Source organism: Varanus komodoensis, unplaced genomic scaffold, assembly GCF_004798865.1.
Source record: "Varanus komodoensis strain SLA01 unplaced genomic scaffold, ASM479886v1 scaffold1, whole genome shotgun sequence".
Taxonomy (NCBI): domain Eukaryota; kingdom Metazoa; phylum Chordata; class Lepidosauria; order Squamata; family Varanidae; genus Varanus; species Varanus komodoensis.
In genome coordinates, this window is record NW_025335268.1 from 42,219,226 (window position 1) to 42,240,271 (window position 21,046).

Consider the following 21,046-nt stretch of genomic DNA (forward strand, 5'->3'; position numbering starts at 1 on the left):
AGAGAGAGAGAGAGAGAGAGAGAGAGAGAGAGAGAGAGAGAGAGAGAGAGAGAGAGAGAGAGAAGCATGCTCTGTTGAGATCATGCTTGGGGATAAATTATGAGCTTCTTTCATGCTAAGACTGCAATTCTATGCAAACTTCAGCTTCACTCAGGCATTTCTAAAGTGTGTATATACAGTGCTAGGAGAGGAAACATGCTGGCCCTTGAGTTGTCACATCTGTCATCTTCTACTTATGAAGGACTTCCTCTAAAGAGGAGAGTATCCTGTCTCTGTAAAGGCTCCCCACATGATCCAGAACTGATTTTTCCAGCATTCCTAAGCACATGGAAGGCAGAACCAGCACACCCCCTCTCCTCATGTGTTACCTATATTCACATGAGGTGTCCTGAATAGCACTTTATTAGGAAGAACATCTGTGTCTACCTGTTCCATGCAAGTCTGTGCAATTGTGTGCAGAACTGTAACCTAAGAAATGAGAAACTCATGGTATTCTCTAGTAAAAAGTACAGTCCTCTACAAATAGTTCAGTCCTATACAAATTTACATAGGGCCAGTTATACTAGTAAGTATGCTCAAGGACTTGAAAAAACCTCCCTCTGACAACAATAAATACATTAAAAACATTTATTAATAGGGAATAGTTAGTTCATCAAATTGATGTAAATGGGAAAATGATGCAGAGGAAATCCAATTGCCCCTCAAAACAGGTTTATACAAAAACCTGCATCTTACCAAAGCTTTACTTAAATATCCAATAGGATTAGACATTTGTGGTTGAAGATTCAAATGGATGTGTGAAATTTATTCACCCACTTATTCCAGTTTAGCCTTTGTTACCTTCAATTAATTACTTATAAAAGATATATGCCATCCTTCAAAAGTAATTTTTCCAAGGCATATTGCAAATAATGACCTTTAATAATAAAGGAAGCCATAGCCTTTAGTTTACAAGAGCTGAGCAAGGAAGTGAAGGAGAGGACATTGTGCAGGGTATTCATTCATAGGGTTACCGTAAGTCAGAGAAGACTTGATGAAACGTAACTACAACAATTACAAATAAAAATAAAATTCCATTTAAACTAATTACAATAACATTAAAAAGTTACTGGTCCCTTGCTGCCACTGAACCAGGCCTCCCCTTTTTCTCTTCTCTTGTCTTCTCTTCTTCCCTGGTGGAGTTGGTGGCTGTTCCTCCTCATTCCCATCTTCATCACCTGATAAAAGCCCTGAAGCAGCAAGCCAGGCAAGGTGGCTGTATGGAATTTCTGTGTGCTTAATGGCTCTGCAAAGATCGCATCTGTTTGGGTCAGTTCACTGCTACTCAAAGTGAAGAAAGGAAAAAGTGTTTCACATAAGGTATTGCATGGTGGTGCTGGGGCCTCTTGCAACTGGCTGGCAAGGGGCTTTCTTTTGATTGGAGGAAGTTGTTTCAGAGCCCTTCCGGACTGTGGAGGCCCAGACCTGCACCCTGTGGTCCAGCCCTGTGCTGCCAGCGGCAAACACAATGTCTAATTAATTATTTCAATCTTGCCACATCCAACAGCTGAAACTTTCTGGGTGGTACACAATTATTTAAAAATAATGTAAAAACAGTATAAAAGTTAAATGGTTTAAACTATGGTATAAAATAGAAATGGAAACCTAGCAACAGTAAGAGGATTTAGCATACAGTACAGGATTTAAAACAGACTGAAACAAAATTCCTGGGAAAATAAACTCTTGGAAAATAAGGTTGAAAGGTAATCCAACTGAGAGATTACCAGTGCATGGATAAATGTAGCTAGGCTATGCTGGTCTAAGTAAAGATGTAGTTGGTGTTAGTCTGAGATGATAAAAAGCGCTCCATGCCACTGAGTTCACGTGTCTCTAGTGGCGATACAAGATCCAGACACATCCTCAACCTACAAACTTGATTCATAAATGCAACCAACTCCAGAAAAAATTGACTATCATTAATCTAGGCAGGTAAACCTCAAGTGCCTCCAGTTTGCCTAGATCAAGTCACTCATCCAGTCCATTACCATACCAGGAACTGACTGAGAACAGCCACGGCTCACCTGGATTTGATGAAAAGGAAATACAAATATCTTGCTGCAGGTATGCCATTCTGGCCTTTCAATTCGCTTCTACTACTTGCAGAAGAGGTTCAAGCCAGCTGCCAAGCCCCCAGCCTTTATTTATATTTATATTTATATTGCGATATTTATCCTGCCTTTTTCCTACAAAGGGCTCAAGGCAGCTTACATCTCCTCCTCCATCTTATCCCCACAACAACAACCCTGTGAGGTAGGTTGGGCTGAGAGTCTGTGACTGGCCCAGAGTCACCCAGTTGGCTCCATGGCTGAGTGGGGACTAGAACCCAGATCGTATGAGTCCCTGTCCCAGGCTCTTAACCACTACACCACACTGGCTCTCAGCCTTTGCCTACCTGTTTGTGAGCAGGTGAGAAAGTTCTAGGAGAGATGGAATGCATTTGAATGACAGACTTCCTAAGTCACCTCCTAATCATAGGCACAATTTAGTAGGGATTTTCCAATCACTGTGCTTTTGGAGAAGGAATGAATCTGATAAAATAGTTTCTCTTCATTTCCTTCTCTCAGTTGCTAAGCTGCTCTGTAGCAAGCAAATATTTATTACAGTATCTGAAATACTGTAATAAGTACTAGGAAAGATGGAAGTCTGAGGTTCTATGTTGGGTTGTGAGTGGGGTAGAGTGGCTTCTTCTGTCTCTTTAGTGATTGCAAAATAATTTCCTTTTCCCTTCTCAGTTATACCCTTCTCTCAGACTTTGTTCTGCTGGGAGAAATCTTTGTTTTATAGTCTTATATTTTATTTTTCTTTACTTTTGTAGTCTTTGTTGTTGTTTTTGCATCTTTCTGTAGAATTTAGGTAGTAATTCATCAATTTCTTAAAGCCTCCAACAGATTTCCAGGCCTCCTAACTCTCAAGCTCTTGCAAATATCTCTTTGAAAATGTACAACTCTAGGGAAACTTCTATAAAATGCGGAATTTCCTATAACGCCCCCCCCCCGCAAACAAACAGGAGGTAAGAGGAAGCAACTCATTCTCCCAACCACCAAACGTAAGATTTCTTTTTCCACAGAAACCACTCTGTCCCTCTTTCTAAAACTTTGCAGGTTTCTAAGGCTTCATCTCTGTCATTTTTCAGAACAATGGTGCACAAAGATGATAGGGTTTATGTGTGGTGAAGCACTTCCTTTGTTCTTCATTTTCTTTTTATATCTTGCAACAAAAAGTTGCTTTTGAAGAAAAGTTATCTGAAACTTTGCAGCTTTGATTCCTTTAGGAAACACAAACAGGCCCATACATTTCTTCCAGTTCTGCCAAATAATAAAAAATTATTGGCAGTTGCATTTTTTAAACTTTAAAGGTAAGTAACACAACCACTCTGTACACATCTGTCCAAAATCTGGCAAATATGACCCTCTCTGATGGGACTAATTTATTTGTTATTTAATTCCACTTCTATGCCACCCCATAACCTGATGGTTCTCTGGGTGGCTTACAAATGCTGAAAGCAGCATATCAATACCATCAATAAATTTGAAAAAAACAGATGAAAACAATAAAATTAGTAAATTATTAAACCATCTCACATAATAAACAATTATATAAAATGCTATACAGCATGACCAAATACAACCAATAAATTAACAGCAAAAATTAAATAATCAATAACAAAATATAAAATAATCAAAAGCTTGTTTGAACAAAAACATTTTTATCTGGCATCTAAAGGAAAGCAAAGTCAACACCAACCATATGTCCTCAGGGAGCAAATTCCAGGGTCAGGGGGGTCACTTGCAGAAAATGCCTCTCTTCTAGCCCTTTCCTCCTTGATCTCACTTGGAGGGTATCTGAAGGTGGACTTCAGAGGAGGATCTAAGTGGATGTGCAGGAATATATGGTACACCCTCAGGTACCCTGGTCCCAAGCCATTTAGCGCTTTATATGACAAAGACAACACTTTGAAAAGGGGCTGGGCTGGAACAGGGAGCCAATGCAGCTGATGGAGAACTGGCATAATGTGTTCACACCAGTTGATCCTCATAAGCAGCAGCACTACCCTGTTCTCTATTAGTTGTAGTGTCCAGGCTGTTTTCAAATGAAGCCCCCACCCACCCAGAGCACATTGCAGTAATCTGGGTGAGAGGTTACCAGCAAGTAGATCACCCTGGCAAGTCTCTGCTCATCTAAGTAAAAACATAGCTGGAAGATCTGCCAAAGCTGAAAAAAGGTGCTCCTGGCCATCAAGTCCACCTGGGAGACCAGGGAGAGCTCAAGGTCCAGGAGCATCCTTAAGCTACAAACCTTGTTCTTGTTCCTCCATCTTGTCTGGCTGCCTGTAAATTCTATCCAGCACTGACAGAGTATTTCCAGCTTCCCTACAATACATCAATGGAGTTATAAGCTTTCATATTTCGGAATTTCAACTAACGTTCAGTATAGGAGTCAAACTGAACAGCCCCGAGTCAGTGCAAACTTAATTAGGTTATTTTCCAAAGTGCTGAATCATCAAAACTTGCAGTTGGTGCACCAAACTTCAACATATTCTTCTGTCACATATACCTACTGCTTACTATGGGCTTCCGTACGTGAGGTTTTAAATCTGCCATTTTATTGAGGCTTCTGCCTCCAGATTCTTTGTGGGATTAACATTAGCACCTTTACACTTTATGGGGACAGGGGCTGGCAAAGGTTAGTGCTGGTGTGCTCTCTCTGCCTTGCTACATGTTTCACTGCACCACATGGTGCTGTAAGCAGCAGAATTGCAAAAATACATGAGCATCTCATCGAAGAATTTCCAAATAACAGCACAATTTCCTGACTCTAAATAAGCCACAGAAATGGTTAGAAAGCAAGAGAAAGGCCCTGTGATGTACTCCACCCACAAACTAGGAATCATCAGCACATAATAAATACCTTGTGTAGAGAAGTCCTGTATCATGGGTCCTCAAACTATGGCCCACAGGCTGGATCTGGCCCACCATAGCTCGCCACATGCACGGCGAGGCACCGGCTTACTCTCAAGATTGTTTTGGACTCGCTCAGAGAAAACGATCCCTGCGGACGCACACCCCTGCCTTGCCGCATGTGCGTGCAGCCCCCCCCCCCGCGCCCATTGCTGACACCTTTCAACTGGGCCCCTGTTCAAAAAGTTTCAGGACCCCTGCCCAATATCCTTTATCTTCAGCCATTTTGCTCTTTCCCTAATGGTTCCTTCTTCCTGGTTCCCCCTTTACTCATTCTTTTAGCCCTTGGCCAAATGGCCTATGCAATGATCTTCATTGAAGCTAATCCTGTGAGTGTGTTTTTGTCATGGTTTCCAGATAAATAGGTCTCCCATTCCTCTCACAGAAACTTGCATTTTACCAATACTCTATTTTTAACAACACCATCCTTTAGCAATTAGAATATTAATAGACTTTCTCTGCTAGCACAGCTGTTCAGCCAATAGTTATGGGAGTTTAGCAGTGGTTGGGTTCACGCAACATAACCAACCACCATGGCACACAGCCATGGTGGGGTATCATGTCAGCCAAACCCAGAACATTTGTGATAGGGTTGCTCATTTCTCTGGAACATGCCATGCAGAAAGCCCATGGCCTGCTGTAATGTTATTCATGCACATGATGGGTGTTATCTAAATTCAGGAGACCAATTTTATCATAGATTGTTACATTTGGCTAGGGCTGCTTGTCAAAATCAGCAAAATGCCTGTGCTGCTTGTTTTTTGAGAGTAACTGCCCTTTTACCAATGCTGAAATAGCACTTTTGAATGCCCATCTCTTGTTACCTGTTTTGTTTTCTTTTGATGCCTCAAAATGTCTGCAACTGGGGTCATAATTTTATTATAATTTTGTTGGTCTGTGTGTACTAATGCAAGTGTGTACTAATGACTGTCCAGTATATCTATTGACAAGATAAGAGTGCCTAGGAGCTAATTTGAGCAAAGTTGCAAAGAACTTGGGGAGAAATAACAGTAAAAGGAAAAACCCAGTAGTGGAAGTCAGAAGTAAAAAAAAAAAAAAAATGGGATGAGAGAGCCAAAAGAATAAGTGTCCTAAAAGGAGGGGTGAAATATCTCCCCCTTGGCAATGTTGAAATGTTGAACTGACCCTTCTCAGTGTCCTTCAGCTTTTCAACACTTGCCTTTTCAGCACCAACTCTGCAGCTATTCCAGAAAGAAAGAGCTTCACCCTCTCTCCTCTTATTGTGGCTCCCTTTTGGTATACAGTAGTTACTGCTACAACTACAACTACAGCAGTACCCTGACAGTTCTTTATAAAGACACAAATGTATGGAAATTAAATGGCTGAGTGGTAAAGAAGGAGGAAATTTGTTCACCTGCATTGACTGCTGTTAGTGCAGGTGCACAAATTTCCCCTTCATTTACTTCCCTGCCATTAAATTTGTGTGTATTTCTGCATTTGTTTCTTTAGAACTGTAAGGAAACTGTAACAACCACAGTGAATGCTCTGAAAAGAAGCTGAGAAAGGTGACCAGGCAAGGTGGGGCTGGGAAATCAATATGCTGATTGCCTACAGATTTTGGGAAGGGATTGCAAGATGGGAAGTACTGAGAACAGTTCAACACTTAAAACTGAGATGCTTAAAATACTGTGTGTGTGTGTGTGAGCCCAACTGCCTTGCTTTTGGTGCACTTTCTTTTGCCACTTTCCCCCATTTATCAGTGATTTTCATCTAACAACTTGGCAATCCACTTCTTCCAACTGCATGCAAACTAGTCCACCTTGCCTTGTCCATCACCTACTCTACTTTTCCATTCCCTTTGACAGCTGCAATGGACAATGATATTGACTAGGAAAAACTACAAACAACACAGTCGTGCAATTCTCAGAGGATGAAAATGGGTATCACCCTGATTTGAGGCTCCAGAAAAAAAGGTGATGAACAAAAGGGGCACTGATCAAAACAGGAAGGAGGAAACAAAAGGATCCTGCCACAAAAGGGAGTAGGGAATATGAAAGAGCCAGCTGGAGGACTAAGAGGGAGGGAGGTGGACAATAACCAGTGGTAAGACCAGTCAACTGTCAGGTGCACTGTGGGTTGTTCAGCAAACAAACAACGCATTGTGGCTTATTTGCAGGGTGATTCAAGCATACCTATTCTGTGCCCTGCGTTATGTTTAGAGGGCAACCAACCAACAGTTTGACTGGAAATGTAAAATACCTTTAATTCAAACGATGCCTTATAATCTCCCTTAAGCATTCCTTCCATCTAAAACCATTCTTTCAGAACTCTTGAACTAAATTCTGTATCCTGGTGATTTATTTAAATTGGGTCTAGGAAAACTTAGAATACGCCAATTTCCAAGCACTTCAACAGTAACATATTTTCTAGCAGGATCTGGCCAGTGTAACTCATTTTAGGATGCAGATACCACTGGCAATTTCATGGAAATAATGCTGAGGAACAAAGCGTTTCCAGGTTTGTGAAAGTCATGCAGACACAGTATGCCACTGCCACGCTGGACAAGGCAACTGGCCAAAACCAACCAATTCCTTTTCAAAGACAATTTCCAAAAGAGCTGTTAAAATTAGTAAATCCCTTTTGCAGATGAAATCAAAATACCATGGTCAAATGTTTTAAGCTGTGTTGCTTTTGGGGGAAACATGAAGCCAAATAATCTAGGGTTCTTTCATGATGAGCAATTATACAAACCCAATGTGCAAAAAGAGTTTACAGTAAAAATGTATATACTTATATTACCATGACCTGCAGTTCACTAGAATTAATGGCTCTAAGCTAGTATCTCTTGCCATAGCGACTTCAGAGCCTCAACTCCAATGACAAAGCATAAATGATGTTCTTGCACTGATGCCTGTTCCCTACCAATGTATACAAGTCCCACATAGGAGTACTTTTGCAGCCTGGTCAGCATGAGAAAGAGGAAAGGTTCACAAGTTCTTTTTGCATATCATCTTATATGCCTCAGTGATCCAACAGACTAACCCAAGCTAACATCAATTCATCTACATGTACTTTGAAAGTTGCTGGTTATGGCAATTTTATACTTCATGGTTCTTGTTTCAAATGATTAACATTCATCAACGGTAATTAACTTAGATCTAGGATATAAAAGAATGTTGAAGCAAATATTCCTGCCCCTCAATTATAGAATGATCTCCCCACTAACCTGCTTGGCACCAACTTTCATGCCAGGTTAGCACAGTCCTCTATGCAAATACATTTAATGGCCCTTAATGGCATAGTTGGATTATGTCAGCTGTTTTTCAGCATGCCTAGTTGTATCAATTTGTTCTTTTTGTATACCGAAACATTAAGTTGTTTTCATTGCATCTGCATTTTTACTGTATTTCATTGTATTCTATGAATTGTTGTAAATTACCCAGAAAGCTTTGGCTTTGAGGCAGTATACAAATGAATAATAATATATACATGATCTAACTTTAGAGTTAAAGTGATGATGAAAGAAAGGTGCCAATTGAGAAGGGACAGTTCTATCTTGATTAGTTCTAGCATTGCAAAGCATACAAATACTGCAAATGGCATTTATACAAAATTGGTCTCCCCTGTTAAAAACACAACATACTAGACATTACACAGACAGAAAAAGATCAGTCAGGAAATTCCTTCATGTATTTTTTCTTCTTCCCAAAACATGTATAAATAAACCTTGGCTGCCAATACATTATAATAGTTTCAGTAAAAGTAAAGAGAAAGCAAAAAAGTGTTTTTTGTTAAATAGGTTTTTTCCCTTTGAAGTATGCTTTTCCCAATGGGATTATATTAAGTTCTGATGCAAACAACTGATGTGAAGAGTAAAATACCAGCACAAAGCCTCCATGGTCACCTACATGCCCAGTCTGAATTCTTGAAGATATCTGCAAATGCTGAAAAAGATTACTGTCCTATTACAGACTACACATGAAAGGTTGGGGGTCAGCCTCTAATTCTAAATAACCTACTGCTCACATATTGCTAGATTGCATTAAAATGCATCACAGAGCTTAAATGGGTGCCTGACAGGTGCCAAAGCTAGAGCCTGTCCTTGTGCACAAAGTCTGGAAATTAGTGGCAAAAGTTAAATTCAGACAGAGGGTAGGGTGGACAGGAGGAATTTTACACGCAATAGTCAGTTTACTGGAAGGATGCCTGCCAAACTTCCTTATCTAAAATATTTGTTTATCTAAAGTTATTGAAAAGGGATGGCAAAATATATATCTTATTAGTAATTACCATCTGGATATCCCTAAGGATCATTAAAAGAAAAGCACACAAACTGTTTCCTGTCTAGTGTTCAGGAATTCAAAACATATCCAAACAATCAATTGCAAACTAAGGTCTACCGTCACTAAGACTCCCAGTTATTTTTTCTGAAATGCTTCCTGTACAACAAACAAAAATTCAAGATGTGTTAAGCATTTCTTAGCATGAAGATACAATGATGGGAAAAGCATGCCTTGCTCAGATTCTGCTTCTCAAACAGCGGTTAAGAGTTTACAACCCCCAAAAGAGTTGGTAACCATAACACTCAGTTAACAACTGTTTGAGTTCAGTAAGTCTTCTTGGTTTAATAAAGCTTTTATTTCTCATCTTTCGTTTAGGAAATCTCTTATCAATTCCTGATGAGAGGATTCAATGTTGAAAAAGGGGACAGACTATTATTTAAAGAAAGTCTGTTGACTGTATATGTCTGTTTTATATATCGCATACTTGCTCTTTGCCCACCCTAATTTTCCTCTTAAAGAAGTCCATACCCCATTCTGAAAATGCTTATCAGAAAAATTAAATAATATTTAAAGGGTTATTACTAGAGAATAGCTTTCCAGGATTCAACAATGTTACTACAGAAGAAATGAATCCATGCAGTCAACCATTCTGCCATGCAGCTCTACCTGATGTGAGATTATTCTGCTTTACCCTTGATAGGATGATACCTGTTTCCCAGGATAAGGAAGCTTATCCTACAATAGTGTGGGTATGAGTATGAGGTCTAAGCATGAAATCCAGTAGTGTCTTCTCATCACTGGTGACCTTCCACAAAAGACTTGGGGCACTTGCAGGAAAAGGAGGAAGAGTAAGTCCTGTTGCAAGAACAGCAGTTCATGTGTGCCATGCTGGATCTTTCCCTAAGACTGCTCCCTTTCTAGAAAGACAGTAGAAAGGAAATTTGGGTATCTCCATGAAGCTTCAGTGCACATAACTGTAAGGAGAAGTGAGAAATATACTGCTATACATAAAGCTGAAGTAAACAGGTAACAAAAGGAAAGCATGAAATCCGGAGTATCCCTATTCACATGAAATCAACCTAAGAAATAAAGCTAACCATTTCTGAACAGCCATGAAGAGGAATGGTAAAGATAAAAAGACACATGCAGTTGCAATCAGCTATTTCAAGACCTTTTTACATATAATATTGTTTAAAGACACCTCTTAAATTGTTATTATTTCAAACCAAAATGAATTAATATAATGGTCCCTAATTCAGTAAAAAATGTCTTTCAACTGTGATATTCTTTCTCCAAATCATATAACATGACATGCTTTATTTAATAAATGACCAAATACTAAATTTAAGCAAGCTAAGAAAAGGTACATGATCCATCCGTAAGACAACTATCTTAAAATCTGACTGAACTCCTGCTCAATCAACAGAGATACTCTTGCTTATAGGAAAGAGAGGTAGCTCTGCTCTTATATTTTCAATGTCATGTAGCCAGGAAAAGGTTACAATTATACAAATACTAATGTCTATTAGAATGCAAAATGATTTCCCTATTGACTTTTAAATGAAAGGAATCAACAGTGCAAATATTCATTACTGGTATAACTCAAACTAGGAAGAACTGATTACATTTTCAACTCACTGTTAAACAGCAACAGTTCATTGGGCACTACACAGCAGAAACGGACATACTCAGTAACACAATCATATTCACCCTTAAAATCAGAAATTCTCAACATCAGATTCATTTCCAAGAATTGTTACATATCCTTCAGAAAATAACCTATCCAGAAAACTCACGAGATATAAAACTGCAAAAGCAAGCACAACCAGGGCAAAGCTTGCTATAGGCCGATGTCATTAGTAGCCTCTAGAAGTCACAGGATTCATGTTATTTTCTACTATATGTAATGATATATTAATTTCACATGGAGCATCATTCAAATATTAATTCAAAGGTTACAAGAAATATACAATGAATCTGGAGTTCATTTGAAGTTTTTTAGAAAGCAATGGTCTCCTGTAAATAAGGCGTACAAATGTGGATCCCACAGAGAACTCCTTCTCACATCTGCTGCAGCAGAAAAAGAAAGAATGCTTAGAATGGTTCTCTAGTTTCTAACACAAAATGCCATTCCTAGGAAGCAGTACTCAAAAGTTCCTGCATCTTTCCTAGGATGCTCAAGGAACATGTTAAGAATGAAGCTTCTATGGCAGGAACCATGCAGCCTATTCCTAGGTTTTTTTTCTTTTCTCTTATTACATGGCAACAGAGGGAAGTTAAATTGTATATGTATGTGGGCGAAGGGGGAAGTAACTGGGCATGAGTAAGGGAGGACGTGGATGTGAGAAGGACACCTGTGAACCACAGCCCTGACAGTGTACCCCCAGGAAAGTGCAGTACAAATTGCCTACATGTCTTAAACTAAAGGTTTTTAACTATCAGGATTCAATCAAGACAAATCACAATGTGCATTAGACAAGTGCACATGTGTCATTGTATGTAAATGTGTGTGTTCATGAACACGTATGTGGTACACCCACCCACAAGGAACCCCCAAAAGCCCTCAGGGCCAAATAGGTTGCACACCCCTGCTGTAAATCACCTGCACAAAAACCAATCTTTTAAAAATATTTATTGTTGACAAGAATGTTACATGTTTTCATTCCCAAAATTGAAATGGCTGTACTTATACTTAGGACTAAATAGTTTTAAAGGCTCTCTTTATTTAAAAATATTTTAAGTACGTTTCTTATTGGCACTGAAAAATAAAGTTTACAATGTGTAATTGTACTCACATAAATTTCTTTAACTGCACAGTAGCTGCTCCAGTAACTGGCAACAGTAAAAGTGCCATCCCAGGTGGCTGCCCAAACTCATAGGCTTACAGGTTTCCAAGATGGAAGGAGTGTGGAAATGAGGATCACCCTGGTGTTCTTCCTGACCTCCAATACCTTGGCCATCTAAGTGCCTGATGCTGGCTCACGAGGAGAGGAGCCGCTGGCACCGTCAAGATTCCTCAGTGCCGTCAAGATTCCTCAGTGGGGGGCACCTCACTTCTCTCCAGGTCCCCCAGGATGTCCCCCAACACTGGCTCAGAAAAAACTGTGCAAGCTGCAAAGTTGGGTGCTCTAAATTTGGAGTCCAAACTCGGGCCTTGAAGTGCTGGGATTCTGAATTATCTTATAATTCTATACAGTGTCTTGGTTAGGCTGAGAGTCAGTGGCTTGTTCAAAGTCACCTAGTGACATTCATGGCTAGAAGCCAAACTCCTGAGTCCCAGTCCAGTGTTCTTAACAAAGCTCCATCTCAGTGTAGACTGGCCAAGGGATATCTCATTGCTGCCAATGTATATGATGGAGAGTCTTCACAAACCTAGTATTTTCTAGGAGGATCAGGCCACAAGTCCTATCACTCCCAGCCATACCGGATGGGGTTGATGGAGCTTACAGGTCAACACATATGGAGGACATCAGGTTGGGCAAGGCTGTTCTTGTGTGTATGAAAAGGGTGCATGAATAGCCATTTTAAATTGGAAAAAAAAATTTTTGACAAACTATTTTCTCCCAAGACCTATTTGAAGGACCAACAGTAAAAGTTAAATATATATAATAATGCAAGTTACATTAGAATTGAAACTTTAATGTCTTCAATTTGATACTGTGTATCTTTGGTATAAGATGGGGGATACCTGCTTTAGCAAAAGAACACATGAAACAGATCTTGGAGGTGTAGATCACAAGCTGAATATGAATCAGCAGTGTGATATGGCAACAAAAAAGGCAAAGTCAATTTTAGGTTGCACCGATATACGTACAGTTTAAAAATATATAATGGGATGGAAGAGTTCCACTTTCTGTCAAACCTCATTTCAAATATCATGTCCAGTTCTAGACACCATACTTTAAAGAGTCAGATAAATTGGAGCAAGTACAGAGAAGAGAAAGAAAAGCTTAGCAGGCTGGTATGAACTAATTATTCTAAGGAATGGAAGGAACTGATTATGTTTAGCCTTGAAAAGAGTTATGATAGCACTTCCCAAGTATCCAAAGGGTTTTCACACAAAAGACGACGACCACAACTTGTTCTACAGACACCTAAGGTTCCAGGACACAAACTCTCTGACACCAGAGATAGTTAAGCAGAGACTGACAACCATGTGCCAGGGTTGCTTTAAACTGGACTCCTGCATCTAGCAGTGGGCAGGCCTCAATGGCTTGAATGGCCCTTTCTATGATCTTTCTCCAAGAATTAAACTGGGAAATAATCTTGAAAAGCAGCTTGGATCGATGCTTAAAATGGAATAATGCGGATACAGCGCGCCCCCGCCACATTCCCTTGCTTTCTCACCTATTCGTGCAGTTTCTAAAATAACAAAATGCACCCCCCTTTGGAGGGAGCATTCGTGCTTGCGGGGGTCTCTTTTCCCACTCCTCATAGCCAAGTTTTCCTTCCCAGTCCCTTCCCTTCCCTTCCCTTCCTTCAGCGCTCAGCGTGGCCCACGCCGTCCGTTTGCGCCCTCGTCCCAAAAGGAGGCTGCCCGGCCCCGCCCCGCCCCGCCAAGGTCGGCCAGGAGGTGACCGCGCGGGTGAAGCCGGGGCGAGCGGCGGCGGCGGCAGCGCGCGCGGACAGCCGCGCGGCTCGAGACGGCGGGGACCCGCGACCTCCGCGCCTGCCCGTCCGCCCCTCGGCGCGCGCTCCGCAGGAAGAGGCGCATCCTCAGAGAGCCGGCGCGGCGGGGGCAGGCAGGGAGCGGGCAGCGCAGAAGGCCAACTCACCAGGTCAATGAATGTCAGAAATTTCCAGCTACCTCCGTAGGTCTGGTGCGCGGGCATGTCAATGGCCTTGTAGTTGCACAGGATTGAGAAATAGGAGAGGAGGATGGCGACCCTCAGCACCTGACAGGGCACGAGCGCCATGACGACCCCTTCGTAACTAGAGGCGGCGGGGGGGGGAGGGTCTCCGAATGCCGAAAGAACCGGCAGGGACGCGCTTGGACGCCTTCTCACGTGTGTCTAGAGTCGTGCGTCCAGCCGCACATCGGCGTCTTCCAAGCCGCAGGAGAAAGAGTGGGAGCGAAGGCATAGACTTATAATGTATAGAGGTACGCACCTCACGAAAATTCTGGGGTCACATTGAACGCCGTGTCTCGTCTCCCCTCGTAGGGAGCAGAGTAGTGATAAGAGCTGTGCAGTAAGAAAGGTGAAGTTGTAGCATAGCTGCGACTGGCAGCGCAGGTGTACCTCTCTTCCCTGCTCACCCCAATTCTCACAAGAGAAGGGAACAGTAAAGCGGGGTATAGAGGGGAGGTCGTCGTGCTCTTCATAATTAATGTCTTTACGTAAAGGTCTTTTTTTTTTTAATTTGGAAGTTCTTAACCGTTTAAAACTTCACCTGGCTGCATGTGAGCCAACGGAGCAGAACGCTTCTGTGTGCAGTGAAGCGCGAGACTTGGGGTGGGGGAAAATGTCATGCAACCGCGTTAACTTGGTGCAATCAGAACGGCGAGATGGTGAGCTGCTTATCCGAACTAGCTTCAGCTCCAGCCCCGACACCAATCCCAGCCTGCATTATTATCCTAGTGCTATGTTGCAGGGCTGCCTCTCGCTCTCTGCCGCAAGCCACACACACGTGAACTGAGCGCATGCATACACCAAACATTTCCTACAAGAAATAGAGATTGGCTTATTAGGAGCTTTTAGGGCGATCCTTTTTTCTGAAGGACCCGTTGCTACCCAACTGAAGCTCTGGGAACATCCTGGAGCTCCCCATTGTTTTTGGGGTGGCTTCCATTCTGTGAATAGGAAAAAGAACACAATAGTTCCACCTCCAACTAATTGGATTGCCTTGCTGACTCTCCACTTTTCCTGTCTCTATAATCAAAGGGACAGAATGCTATTGGTTTCAAAGCCGGACTTCCGTGTTCTGTTCGCGTCCCGACAGGCGCCTCTATGTGGCGCGTGGTGCTTGTTGGGCCCACGAGGCCACTGGAAGTGACTGATGAGCAACCTAATGTGTCTTCCCTCTCTTGGGAATAAGCCTCAAGTCTACGGAAACACTTCGTTTTTAATACGCATGGAATAAGTACTAATATTTTGACAGGTTTTTTTACGACAAATACTTGCAGTGTTAAGCCTTTTTTGATCTTCATAATCCCACCACCCATCCTGTAGCACTTTCCTATAATGCTCAGGTGGGTGTGCAAGACCCTGCCACCTTGAGAAGTCATTAAGTACAGACCTACTATAAATAAATAATACATTTCTTTAGAACATTTGATACTGCATATTTTCATTTTTCTTCATCACTTTTTGTAACAGGCATGATGCCTAATTTCAAACTTTCTTTTCTGGTTCATTCATGAAATCTAGCTAGGATGTTTTTGTTTGTTTTAGGTCAGTTAAGGAAGGTGCATATGTTTCATTTTAATTGTAACATTTGGCAAACATTTCTTTGACTTTTAACTATTGTCAAAAACAAATTTTGCTTTGCATTAGTAATCATTGTATTTTATTTGATTAGCCTCTAGCATCTGCCTTTTTTTTAAAAAAAAGGAAGAATACGATTGTATTTGAAGTTTCTATGATCTCTAGTATCTTTTTTCAGACATCATTGCATCAGATTGCACAGTGTACTGTAAGAAGGTATTTTGTTTGTTTTAATAGATCAGGTGACAAGACTGCATCCAGCAGAATGTGGGATCAAATTACAGAAAGGCAACATAGTGATATCCTGTGCACCCATTCAGAATCCGTGTCTACAAATAGTCTGGGAGTTATATGGTCTCTTGGTAAGAAGAAGCCCAGCATCCTAGGAAGAGTGCAAGTAAATAGCTTTTACAAATCTGTAATCTAATTGTGCAGGATTCTAGTTGCATGATTTGATAGAGTATTAAGTCTGCTCAAAACACAAACTTTCTATTGAAACATCTATGTGTACACTGCAGTATTTTATTCTAAAATAGTTCCCCAGAAATATTGAAGGAATATGGTGGCAAAGTTTTGAAAATAGTGTGTGTGCACATGCATTTGTATGACACACACACACATGTGCACGTAAACAAGTGTGCATACATCTCTATATTATTATTATTATTATTATTATTATTATTATAATAACATTTCTATGCCGCCCCTTGCCGAAACCTCGGGGCGGCTTACAACATGATAAAATACATTGAAATACAATAGTACATAATAAATTACCATTAAATATAAAAATACAAAAAAATACATTGATTTACAAATACAAAATTAAAATTATCAGTATAAAATAAAAATATAGGAGGAGAAAGAGAAGGAAGAAGAAGTTGCCCAGGCCAGATCATATGTTTTAACAATTGAAATGATGTTTAAATAAAAATAGAAATTGCTTGGAATCTACATGTCAGTCCTGTGTCGTCAAAAGTCACTGATTCATCTGCCAGTCACCCACCAAAACTGTTGCAAGATTGAAAAGGGAAGAGGAATTGGGTAGAGTGACAAAACATAAAGGAGGGCAGATATTTGCAAGCACATAATTACTCTGGTGTGCACGCTCATTTAATTTGCTCCATGTTAACTGTGATCAAGCAAGTTGTGCAGATTTAACACAACAAAACACTGCAAAACCTGTTTATCAGAGGTGGCTGCAAAATGAATCTTCATATCATGATTTACAATGCCCCTTTCATTCTACCTCCACTTTTCTAAAACAGTGATAATCTGTCTCCAGCATAATAGGGATTAGAAGAGTAATTTCAGCAGGTGCTGCTTTTGCTCATACTTGCATAATATCATCAGCATCATCAGCATCAGCATCACCTCTCAGTTGCCTTTCTCAAAAAAGGATTGAAAGACTCATATAACAGAATTAAAACACAACAACTACAAAATGATGTTTTGCAAATTCCAAATTCCCAAGCTTTCTTGAACTCTGGGAGTAATTCCCAATTAATTTAGTAATTCTCATGTAAATCTGTCACCTACAAGAGAGCAGAGTATATCAAGAAGCAGTTACAATATATTTTTATTAATGTGCCTCTATAATTATTTTTAATGTCATCCTGCAATGTATTTCTGTATTAAATTTTCAGTACATTGGGGTGTGTGTGTGTTTTTGTGAAAAGGGAGTGGGAATACCTGTTTCTACCTAAGTCCTAAAGGCACAAGAACACTGTTTCTGCATTGTATTTTGATCATCAGGAACTTGGGTGGTCCATATCCAAGCCTCGCACTTCACAAAGTGTTGATGGCAACCTGTCACCCATTCAAAATTTTTAGAACTACCAAGCATGGGAATTGCTCTTAAGGGACTATATATTAAATGTTTCTTTCAGGAGAAAAAAACAACAACTTGGTATTGTGAGTCATTTCAGGCCTTTCTGTGACCTATTGTTTAAGCAAGACTCAAGGATTTCTGTATTAGTGTGACTAACATCTGGTGACGAGAAATGTGGGACCCAGAGGTAAGCGTGGGAAGAGGACTATGAAAAAGCTAAATACAGAAGCCCCCACAAAGGCTTCAAGACATGGAAGAAGCTGTGAATAATCATCATAAATATAATGGTCTGTACAGTACCGTTACAGGCTGTTGGTCACTAACCACCAGGTGTACTCTGAGAACAGTGAGATCACCTAAGAGTGCAAGACCTTGTCAGGCCATACCCAAATAAGGGTGTATGGAAATTGGTACTGAAAAGGAGATGGAAACAGGAACCAAAAACTGCTGGAACTGCTTTGCTGCAACAACAGGATGAGGCCAGGTTCCTGTTGGTTTGGCCACATCTGACCAATTCAGATGCTTTATACTATCACCCAGGTCCAGGACATGGCCCAGTGTTGTATATTCCTATCTCTTTTGGTGCCTGAAGCCTGAGTCCTTCTGTACCTTTGAATTGGGTCATGAATCATATATAACTTTCCTAGTTCCGTGGAATTTCTAAGTGAGAGTGCCCCAAGTGTTCTAGATATTTCAGAACCAATTCTATTTTATTTATTTTTTGTCCTGAGTGTACAAGCACATATGGGGAATAATCTGAACGTTGGCTACTGTAATAACTTAAATCCAGCACTCAGCTACTTCACAAAAAATTCCTATTATGATGAGAAGGGATGACTTTGGCTTTCAATGAATAAAGTCATGCAAGGGGCAGAGTTGAAGTCCTAACACTAGACCAAAAGAGCCCCAAGATTGGGGCCATAGTTTCACACCAGAATTTCAATATTGTTAAAATGTTTTACTATGTTTTGCATTGGAGAACATTCTAAGGGATTTATTAGATTTATAGCATGGATTTTTCTTTTTTTTAAGCATTCAAAGCAGCTTATACAATTCTTTTCCTCCTCTCAATCTTATTCCCACAACAACAATCCTGTGAAGTATGTTGGGTTGAGAGTCTGAGACTGGCCCAAATCACCCAGTTAGCTCCATGGCTTGGCTGAGCAGGGACTAGAATCCAGATTTCCTCAGTCCCAGTCCTGCACTCATAACCACTACACCACTCTCTCTCCCTCTCTCATGGCAGAAAGGCGGTAAATTTTAATTAACTTAATATGTAACATTTTAATATGTATATTGAAATAGGCCAACATTTTATTGCAATGGGCACTTCCATGTACTTTCTGCAGATGACAACAAATGATTGATACAATTCACTTTTTGGTTATGTTATTGGATGACCCATGAATGCAATTTATTAAACTGTTCAATCCCATAGATTTCCTCAGGGTGGAATTTACTTTTTTTTAAATAATTGATTAAGATCTCATATATCTGTTTTACCTACCTGTCTTATAAGACTCTCCAACATATAGCTCATGCCAGACTTTGAGGAGGCTTTTGATATTCTAGACTATGTGGAATTATTGAAGACATACCAGTTAGCCTCTTCCCTCTGCCTTCATCCTGAAAAAAAAACCTAGTAATATAACAAAGATAGCTTATAAAAAGCTAAAGACACATGTTGCGGTCACACTGCTCCTGCTTCCCATAGAAAGCAGAGTATGAAATTGTGACAGTTATGATTTCACAATCATAATCCCTCCTCTCTTGGCACGCTGCTGCTCTGTTAGGCACATTGTAGTGTTGCCAAGCCATTTATATCTTCTGGAGCTCCAGCCCTCCTTTCCTTCCAGCATCGACCACCACCACCTGCTCTTCCGCAGGCTCTAGCAGACACATGCTACTTCCCGCAGAAGCAGAAATAAAGCAATGCACTGGAACCCAGGGAAGTTGGTAGGGGAGACAAGGACAAGTCTCATCCAGAAGGCTTAAGCAAACAGGTGCTTGATTTCACAAATAACTAGGAAGATTCTTCCCTTGACAGGTACTTCAAAGCTGAATACAAGAGAAACCAAATAAAGGGGCAATACAATGCCTATCTAGACCGAAAAAAGACTTAGAATTCCCACTTATGCTGGCTGGGGCATTCTGGGATTTGTAGGTCTTTTTTCACTGTAAACATGCATAGGATTACTCCCCAAACACAGACTTCTATCTTCCTTGATACCAAAAAACATCCTTGTACACATAATTTTATGGAAACTTTTCTCAGAATGTATGTCCTAAGTATGGATATATGAATACCAACCCCTTCACTCATGTACAGCTCAGCTGAAGCACTGAACTATTCAAAGGACAGGCATTTTACTAACACTGAGGTGTCTATCAGTACATCTTGAGGGTTTCATACAGTATTTGAAGCAGAGGCAATATTGCATTATCTCCAAACCTCTGGGATGAAACCAGTTGTTGTCATAATAAAATGTAATAAGTTAATTTTCACAGCAAAGTATATATTGACATTTAAATTAAAGACTATAAGTGGAAACTTCCAGTCAGAATTTATATGCCAGATTGAGTTAGCTACAACTCACTCATTTCAGTTTCATTTATTAAGTTCAATTCTGCTTTTCTGTTCTCTGTAATCACTGCCTTTTTCCTATGAAAGCACCTCTACAGTCTAGACGGTATGTATTTCTCTGGGTGATAAATAATGAATACATACGGAGCATGCCATTAGCCATTAATGTAGCAGATTGATTCCCTCAAGTGCATCGGCTCCATCTTTGTTTTCATGCTTATGCCACCTGCCTCTCACACTTATCGTATCAGGCTTTATTGAAAGTGAATAAGCTTCCCTTATCATTCTTAGTTTGCTTCATTTTTATCAGTGCAGAGACATGCCAGCAAAAACAGATCCTGTTGGCAGGAATATGGAAAGAGAGAAAAAGGAGGGGAGGGGGTAAGGGCTTAACAATGGTATACTTTTATAACTGTAACATAATGATTTTCATGATTAGGATGGACTGAGAAGATACTGAGATGTGTAAATTTCTCTTAAAATCAATTTCCATCAATTAAGGACAAAGGTCATTATTAATTAATTTATTTATTAAAAGCTTTTGTATGTCGTTCTAGTATACAAGATCTCAGGACGGCTTACAATATTTAAAAAGACAATTAAAACAACAATTTCAATAAATAATAAAACAGAAAAAAACAATAAATCACAAAACAAACAGAGCAACTACATTTAAAAACTATTAAATTTTAAAATGCTGTTTAAATAAAAAGGTTTTGGCCTTGCACCGAAAAGAGTATAAACTTGGCGCCAGGCGTACCTCTCTGGGGAGTACATTCCAGAGTCTGGGCACCACAGCAGAGAAGACCCTATTCCAAGTTGATGACCTTTTTACCTCTCTTAGAGTAGGGCTTCTCCCATAGATCTTAAGGGGCGTGAGGGCATATAAGGAAGGAGACGTTCCTTCAGGTATCCTGGTCCCAAGCTGTTTAGGGCTTTATAGGTCAAAACCAGCACCTTGAATT

At 40.3% G+C, this 21,046-nt stretch overlaps 1 protein-coding gene across 4 annotated transcripts in view; it reads right to left on the reverse strand.

Annotated features, from left to right (window-relative positions):
* Positions 1–14,323, reverse strand: part of AIG1 (androgen induced 1) — a 105,716-nt gene extending 91,393 nt beyond the window's left edge. For all 4 annotated transcript variants that reach the window (XR_006414014.1, XM_044423422.1, XM_044423412.1 and 1 more), the window contains exon 1: positions 14,017–14,323. Coding sequence is in view for 3 of the 4 variants with exons in the window: in XM_044423422.1 (XP_044279357.1) it covers positions 14,017–14,157 (141 nt within the window). In the remaining variant the exon portion in view is untranslated. The remainder of the gene's footprint in view (positions 1–14,016) is intronic.
* Positions 14,324–21,046: the final 6,723 nt, after the last annotated feature.